This window comes from Sphaeramia orbicularis, chromosome 11, assembly GCF_902148855.1.
Source record: "Sphaeramia orbicularis chromosome 11, fSphaOr1.1, whole genome shotgun sequence".
Classification (NCBI taxonomy): Eukaryota; Metazoa; Chordata; class Actinopteri; order Kurtiformes; family Apogonidae; genus Sphaeramia; species Sphaeramia orbicularis.
The window spans coordinates 13587182-13596456 of NC_043967.1; the positions used below are offsets into that span (position 1 = coordinate 13587182).

At 41.0% G+C, this 9275-nt stretch overlaps 1 protein-coding gene across 1 annotated transcript; it reads left to right on the plus strand.

Moving 5' to 3' along the window:
- The first annotated feature begins 1939 nt into the window (after positions 1-1939).
- Positions 1940-3658, plus strand: twist1a (twist family bHLH transcription factor 1a). Its single transcript, XM_030147964.1, has 2 exons — positions 1940-2675; positions 3151-3658. The coding sequence occupies exon 1, from the start codon at positions 2097-2099 to the stop codon at positions 2646-2648; it is 552 nt and encodes a 183-aa protein (XP_030003824.1). The 5' UTR covers positions 1940-2096; the 3' UTR covers positions 2649-2675; positions 3151-3658.
- Positions 3659-9275: the final 5617 nt, after the last annotated feature.

A 9275-nucleotide genomic window follows, 5' to 3' on the forward strand; every position in this document is an offset into this window, starting at 1 on the left:
TATAGGTTATTATGACCCATCTGAGATTGAATTACTCTGAATGTGGAACCTGAACCTGAACTGTAAATATTTTAGTGTAATTTTTGCATTTCACAAATTCATCCCAAGGGCCGGACTGGTGGGCCGGATTTGTTCCCCGGGCCACATGTTTGACACCTGTGAGTTAAGCCAAGAGGACAACAGGTTATGTGGTTTTTATGATCTGACCTACACCGTTGGCCATGAAGTTGGAATTATTTTGTTTTCAGACACATTCTTCTTTTTATTCCCAATTACACTCATCAGTAATCACCTTTGACTAAATGCAGTGGTGAGTCCCAGTTATACTAAATCGTTTCATGAAAAGAAGTAAAAATATTGTACTCCAACTTTTTGGGCAGCGATGTACATATCCAAGGAGAATATGTTGTCATAATGTAAAAGACTGACATTTAATTGCCATTTAGTTCCATCTGAGAGTCTTGCCTTTAACCAAATACACCCTCAGAAAGAGCAATTCCTCTGAGATTTTTGCGTCAGAATATTGAGCGTTCAGGTGTGATTTTTCAGCACCTTGGAAAGCGCACTGACGCCTCACCTGGTCCACCTCTATAGTTTGCGTTTTCTCCCCAAACGAAAACTGGAAGCAAATGAGAATGAGGTAGAATTTATTGCCCCTCAATAGGCCTGTCAACCTTGTCAATTGTAAATGAGGTTAAGATTGAGTGGATTTGAATCGCAAATCCACGGCTCACTTCATGACGCTGGATATTATCTTTGGCACTGAGGTGTAAATCGAGTTAGGGTGTTGATGCGTAATTTCTGGACAGACAGGCCTTCAGATACGAGGGGTTGATGGATGAAAGACGGAGAGATAGCCCTCAAAGGCCGGATGTGTCGTGGCTCTCCTCATTTGTCATCCTCCTCAGTCAGATGTGAGGTTTCCCAGTTACAACTGACACCACAGACCACCTCCAAAAAAATGCCACATCTACTTTCAGCTGGGTGGTCATGTGTACACCTGAGCGTGCATAGGATCTGTGTGTTCTTCTCTCGTTCCCCTGTATATCTCTATCACCTCTACTGTTTGTATTGCTGCTGCAGCCCTACACCGCCTTGGCGACCCCGCTGTGAGCGCGGATCCGCCCTGTGAGCTCCCTGGGACGGCCCGGCTTTTAAACCTGAGCCGCGGTGTCGAGATCCCTGCGGGAGTCAGACCCATTTAGGCGCATACCTCAACGCGGGGCCGCTGACGGGAAAATAAACACCTCATTCTTACGACCAGAGACCTCCTGCTGTGACAACCTCCTGTGTTTTAGCAGGTCTGGTATAGTCCCACCGCCAACACTGCCTCCATCTAAGGCAGCGTCTAGACCTGCATGGGGAGACAAGGCCTTGGGTTATCTGCCACACAAAATATAGACAACCAGTTCATGTTTCCTTGCTGAAAGACAGAAAATCTATTAACAAATGAATAGAAAATGTTCAAATTTATGAAGGTGTTTTTATAATCTAAGTTTTGGTATGTTGATTTAGACATTTATGCTCAACTTAGACTCATTTTAACACTTTCAGTTTAAATCAAAGTAAGAAATACTCAACAGAAATACAGGTAAAGTGGATGTTATGTCAGACTATCACTAAACCAGATCTGAAGTTTTGTTTCTTCTTTCTTCTTATTTTCTGTCAAATCACTCTGACTGTGTAAAAACTCCAACTGTATTTTGGGCAGACATAACTTGGGGTGGGACAGGCACAGTTCATCCCCTCTTAAGTACAGACAGTTTTACAGTCCTTGCACACATCCACCCTGATATTTCTGATATTATAGCTAGTCCTGTTTCTCCTGCAGTATTATGTTACAATCCCTCTCACCCAATCACAGAGCTCCCCAAAATCCTCCTGCCCGCTCCCCTATAAGAGCCCCGGCCCTCCTAGTCTGGCAGACTCCTCTCCCTCTCTGTGGCTTATGAATATTACCATAACACCGACCAGCAGCCATACACAGGCCTGGTAACGTGTTGTGTTTGCTGACAGTAGTTGAGGAGGTACGAGTCGGGGGTTACACGAGATCATAACGGTCCTCAAGACCACAGCAAAGTTTTTGAAGATAGACTATGCGAGAAGAGGACTCCTCCCCAATGGACAGTGCGGGGAACAGTGAGGAGGAGACGGACCGTCAGCTGCCGAGAAGAGGCGCAAGGAAGCGCCGGGCAACCCGGAGGAGCGCGGACGAGGAGGAGGAAGGGGACGTGGAGAGTCCGAGCCCCGGGAAAAAGAAATGCAGGAAGATCTGTGACGGTGGAGGCAGTGGCAGCGCCGGGAGTGGCGGCAGTGAAGCCAGCAGCAGCCCGGCGCGCTCCTTCGATGACCTCCAGACACAGCGAGTGATGGCCAACATCCGCGAGAGGCAACGGACGCAGTCTCTCAATGAAGCTTTCACGTCGTTACGTAAGATCATTCCCACCCTCCCGTCGGACAAACTCAGCAAAATACAGACGCTGAAGCTGGCGGCTCGGTACATCGATTTTCTATGCCAGGTTCTGCAGAGCGATGAGCTGGACGCGAGAGGGTCCAGCTGCAGCTACGTGGCGCACGAGCGTTTGAGCTACGCGTTCTCGGTCTGGAGGATGGGGGGCGCATGGTCTCTGTCTACTACGTCCCACTAGCCCGGCTGATAGGGTTGGAACACCAAGGTAAGCTGAGTTCATTTTACTTTTTGGCAAAGGAAACAAGTTGTGCCAAAATGTTCCTTTTTACGCGCATTTTACGCACAACTCTCAAATAGAAAATAATGATGTAATACTCCAGTACGGAAGATGTACAGTGACCAAAGTACTGTAGAGCACCCCCAAAAGCCATCTAAATGTATTTATTCCTTCTATTTTTGTTATGAAAACTTTAACAGTCCCAGTTGAGGGAACCAAAATCTAAGGTTACGCACATTAGTTGTACAACAGCCAAGAGGTTTCACCACCCCCTTGAAATATTACTTTTACACACCATGCAAACAACTGAAATGACACAATGAGGATGTTTTAAGATGAGGAAATTATGCACAGCATAAATGTTCTGGCTTTATAGCACTTTGTTATCTTTATCACAAGACATGCATCTGATTTCTGGTCAATGATTTTTTTTTTCCTAAATCCAAACATATTTCTTTCCCAGATTATCCAGACTGAAGAACCGGTGGATCAGTCCAAATCTTCTGATAGACTGAAACAGGTCAAACACAGTTGAGGCCCAGGCCCAGTCAGCCACTGCGCCTCAGGCCTCAGAGGAGAGCGGGCTTTTCATATTTTTCCCATTGCATGGACTGAAACATTTGCAAGGGAGCACTTAGGAGAGGACAAATATGAAGAAAGGAGAAGAAAGACCACTGCGACTATGAATGTTGTAAAAACAAGAGAGGACTCTGTGGAACTGCTATATTTTGAACCATGAGAGAAACATGACAATCCATTCCACACATTCCCTGTGACAGCGTCTCACAGCAAATGAAGTATTTTGTATTTATTTTTCTACACAACTTTGAAATTCTTTCCCACTCCAATAAAAAGATATTTATTGTGGGATATCATGGAATGCTAAATGGATCTGGAGTCTGCTCATTTTGAGTGTTGTAAATATATATTGTGATGTCTTGAATAAACAGAATGGATGTATTTTAAACCTCTGAGGTGTTTGGATGTTCATTCATGGAGTTTTAGGCTGTGATCTCTCTAACAAAAGACAGAATAATAAACTGTCCTGAATGCTTAAGAATACCTGAAATATTTGAAACAAACTCATTTCCCATAGTCTCCGTATTCAAGGTCTGTGCGGAGAGTTTATTTTCACTGGTTGTTGCTGAATCCCCAGTTAACTAAACCACAGTGGAGGGGGCAAAAGAAAACATCTCATACCCACAGCTTATTCTGTAGTGATTTCTTGAGCTCAGGGATCTGGGAAAGCCATAATTAGCTGGTGGTCTGTTTGAACAGGGTGGTTGTGGAGCTGTGGGAGGCATGCACGATATTCCCAGATGTCCTCTGAGCCACAGGTCAACATGGGAGTCTCCTGCAGGTGCTGTTACCCCAAGAGTTCTAACAGAGAACTAGGTGGATATGGGTCATAATCCAAACTAGGTCCTGGAAGATTTCATACAAATTCCTGAATCACACAAAAGCGGAATGAGTTATCTACAAACACATCAAATACTGTGTATTAAAACCTATAAACTGTCATGCATGTTATAGAATTTTGCCCAACTTTTACTGCTTAGTTCACCCAGGTTGTGGCTCAAAAACTACAATATATTAAAAATCCAAACAATTTAAATTTTGGTAAGAGGTTTTGCAAAGTAGGGAAAGTCATGAACACAAAGTAGCCAATAAGCCAGGTTTTTCTTTTTTTTTTTTTTTTTTTTTTGGTTTGTTTTGTTTTTATCAGATTATTAATGTTCACATCACCTCTTCTAATAATATTCATTTAACTCTCTGGGCTGAAACAAATAATGCACTTATAGCTCTAGTTATATCTATGTACTTGTATTTGCAGAACTTAATATTTAATTATAGATCTGTTTGGATATAGAACTTTTTGCTTTTCATTATTTGCATTCTTTTTCCAGCTATTTTTGCTCTTGGAACCCTAATTCCATTTTATACTTCTGTAATGACAATAAACTTGAATCAATTCTAATCTAATAAATGAAGTTTGGACTTTACAGTATTTTTCCCTTATCATCCACAAGCCAAATCTGTTCTCCCCTTATAACAATAAATTCATTTTAGAGCCTGTATTTCACTCTGAAATGAAGCTCCTACAGGAATAGGCTGTGACAGAAGCACTAATGTTCCATCAATCAGACAAGAGATGAAAGATACTGCAGTCAATACATATTCACCAGTGGGTTGCACATCTGTCCATAGGGTTTCTGAGGGATGATTATGGGAACATTACTGTGTTTTTGCATCACGGGTTGCGTGCGGAAGGTAAAGCCATCAGCTCTGACCCAAGGCCCTCGCCAGCCACCGGGGGGAATCGATTCCCACCCTTAGATCACCGTGGCCGTGTTATCTTAAACTTGAGGCTGTTGCTCTGACACAGAGGAATGTCACCTCTGAGGCTTCAAAACACATACGCACATACACACATATAGGTTATACACACACAGAGGGAGATTTCTCACGCCTACCAAACAGGGAAATACATTCCACAGAGAGAAAAAAGAGGGAGAAGAAGGCTCCTGCAACCACGCTCCTGCCCCTCTTTGATGTTTAAGGTAATGGGATGACTGCTTGTTATCAGTGTGAAGGCATCTGGCTCTCTGGATTTAAGTGTGCTATGATTTATAGTGTCTTTGATGACTGACACAGACACACACTCTCTCCTACTCATTAATCACACTGACTATCTCCCTTCTTTGGGCTTGTGGTCCTAAAAGTGATCTAAATGTCAAAGGTGCAGCCCTGTGTGTTTTCATAATGCCATGAGCAGTAAATCTTTGCAAAAATGGATTTTTCAGACATCTGAAATGATACGAAGTCCGAGTTTATTGGGTTGATTCAATGTTCCAGCAAAGACCTGTACCTGTGTTCTGAACCTTTTTTTTACTTCTTTCAGCTTTGTGTCTCCCTCAGTTCCATCCATCTCTCTCTCTGAAGTTCCCCATTATGGGGTTACAAGCTCACAAAGAGACGGGGGGGGGAGAGGAAGTCAGGCTGACAGACACACACATAAACATACACAAGTGCACACACACACACACACACACACACAGACACACACACGCCATGCACACAGAGAGGCTACACTGGCAAGTCTGGTTTCCATTAGAGCTAATTATCTGTGTTTCATCTAAACCTGAAACGGTTAGTGTCTGCATGGTCTGTATGCGTGGAAGTGAGGTTTTTTTGTTTGTTTGTTTTTTTACTGCGTACACCTATAAGTTGCCATGTGTCTCTTGCTTTCAACTCATGCCTGACATCAGTATAAAACCTTGTGTTGAACTCACATATATAATTAAATTAATATTCTGTGGAATGGAAAAAGCATGCATGTACACCTTTATTTTCCAAACGTCTATAAATCTATAATTTGTTGATGTTTTCAGAAGATATGCAAATTAATTGTTCCATTTTTGGTTTACAAATGACCACAGCTTTGGAAATAATTATTGGACTCCTGTAACAAAGTCAGCATGATGTAAAAAGTCATAAATCAGACCTAAGTGAAGCCAACAGATTTCCTCAGCAACAAGCAAGACATAATTTATAAACATGAAGCAGGAGAACCGTCTTAATATTCCAAGAATGGATATTTGAAGAACTGTTTTGTAAAATTTATATAGAAAATCTCCAGCTGTGGGATAATTATTTCTGGAGCTATACGTGAAAGGTGAAAATGATATAGAAAAAGTAAACTTGATTCTTCTGGACCAAATAAAGTTAGCAAAGCTGCATGTTTTTCACATCATGAGTAAAAGTGTGAAATACAAGAGGAAAATTTTAGCACATAACAGGGTTTTTTTGGGGAGGGAAAGAAATTGCAATAAATATAAATGCTCTGTTTTAAAAAAAAAAAAAAAAAAAAAAAGCAGGAAGACAATGACAGAGTAGTGAGGAAGTCGGGACAGAGCTCCAGTTGGCAGCCCATAAACTGAGTATAATGAACACTCACACAGGCATTCCCTGAGGACGGTGCCAACTGCACCCATCAGTCTTGACCTATGACCTCTCAGACTGACCCCGCCTCCAGATGACAACGACCTACAGCTGGACCATGAGCCACCGCATTCACCTCCATAAAAATGACCGCTCAGTTCCCTTGATGGGCTCATACCTCAGGCAGAGGAGAGGAGATGGAGGGGAATAAATATGTTATTCATGGTGATCAGTGGTGCCAGGGGATAAAGTCAGAAGAAATATGTCTGATTGAAAGTTTGAAAATGAGCAATAAACAAGTGAGAAAAAGCGGAAGAGAACAAAACACACACACACACACAAAAAGAAGCAGGAAGACAGGAACGAACTTATGCGAATTCTCTCCGTGCTCCTGCCTGGGGCTGTTTTTCTTGCAGATTGAGTTAAGCACAAGCTTCTTATAACTCTCCACATACCAGACAATATCACAGTGGCCCCGCTTTAGGAATATAAACACACACTTTATCATAGACCGGCACGGCTCGTTCAAACACACAGGCTATTTCTCCTAACTCAATTTACTGCCCCCCTATACAAAGTTCCTTTATTGGATTTAAGCTGTTTGAATGTTTAATTCTGGCTGAAAATGGGGAACTTTAAAAGGTATATTGATGAAAGCTTAAGAGGTTTCTCCATGTTTATGTTACAAAACCACACTGGTCTCTTATCGTGCTTAGATCTATAGGACTATCAGTATGAAAAAGTCCCAGGTCACGCACAACACACAGTGTAATGTCCACAGAGAGAGAGGGGCCATTGTGTAACTAAACATAGGTCTATTGAGAATGTGGTGAGTGTGCCATTTAATGGGGAAATGCTTGTTTCCTTGTTGTGTTATAGTGAGAAGCTGCCTTTCCCAAACTGAGGATCGGGGCCCAAAATGGGTTGCAGACCTGTTTTGACTGGGTCACCAATTGGCAGAGTAAAATATATAACAATGCTAGAGGCTTAAAAAGAGTAATTGTTTGGACAGCACAACAGGAAATCAGTCATTTTGTGTATGTGAGAGGTTGAATTCTTGGTTTCTGTTTGTTGGAGAATAGGGTGTTGTTAGCTAATAATAAGGTAGATGTAAGGCAGTGGATATGTCATTTTTTAGTGGTTGATTTTGTGTGTCTGTGGCCAAACAGTGTGTTTCTCACTAGGTAATATTAATCCACAAAGACCCAAACAGCCACCAGCGACCAAAAGCATCTACTGATCTAAACTGTTTAATACCTGTTGATCCACTAATCCAGAGGTCTGGGCCAAATGTGGTTCTTTATTTATTTTTCTTTATTTTTATCTTAGCTTTGTTTAACCAGGAAGTCCCATTGAGATTAGGAATCTCTTTTACAAGGGAGACCTGGCCGAGGTAGCAGCCATTCAAAGTCCAAACAACATAAAACACATACATGATACACAATAACAACTATTCAACCATAATGGTATCAAGAAAAACAGTGACATTCCTCCTTCACTGTATTTTCCATGATGTGTTTAAAATCATTCATAGAAATGAATGTGTGTAGTTTTACAGTTTTTTGAAGATTATTCCACGACCATGGTGCATGGTGGTAAAATGCTGTTTTTCCAAAGTCTGTCAGAACTCGGAGAACAGTCAAAAGCAACCAATCGGAGGAAAGTTTAGAATCTCTCTATGGCTCCCCTGGTCAAAAAACATAAAGAACATTTTGAAATGAACTGAATGAGTCATTACTTTTCAACATTGTTATAGGCCTAAAACTATTCTAACCTTGTCTATCTGCAAACCGTGCAGGCTATATACGGAATAAAATATTTTTTTGACAGCATATAAACCAAATTGTATTATTTTCTTGCCAAATTCAATACAAGATGCTCAATTTGCATTTGTTTGTAGTGTCATAATTTCATAAATGCACCAGATTTTGCATTATTGTAACAGAAATAATAGGCTACAGCAGAGCAGCCACCTCATGGTAAAATGCAGATAGGTTTAAACATTTTTTTCATGACTCCAGTCAGATTTCTTTGTTCTTTTTTGAGACAAAAATGGCTCTTTTGGTTGTAAAGCTTGCCGATCACTGCACTAATCCTATCAGTACAAGTGAATAATTGGTGTAAAATGCAGTTTGTCATCTTTTCATAGTCATCAGATATGACCCATTTGGCCGTTCAGAGGCTCTGAAACACTGTCATCTTTCGCAACACTGATTCACCAGTAAAACCCATAAAGTTTGATAAATGACAGTGGATAGAGACGCTTGTTTTTACAGTCAGTTATGGATATCGTTGCTAAAAAAAAAAGTCACTTTTTCTTCATTTTTTTTCTGTTTCTGATATAACTTTTAAATTTACTCTGAGTTTTCATGAATGTCTACAGTACATGATCAGGGAATTCAACATAAGAAAGTACATGATTTACACTCAAAAAAAAATTCAAAATACAGAGGATAATATTATAATAAACAGTGATAAATCACTTTAAAAAGGTTAAGTAGAAAAAAGTCACTTGATAGCTGCCACAAAGGATCTTTATGGGTTAATAGTCGAAGCTAAGTTGGTATTGAACTGTTACTCTACGTCTGTCACTGAACAATGTGTTGCTAGGCTGCATTACATGAGAGCTAAACCAGTCATATTAGC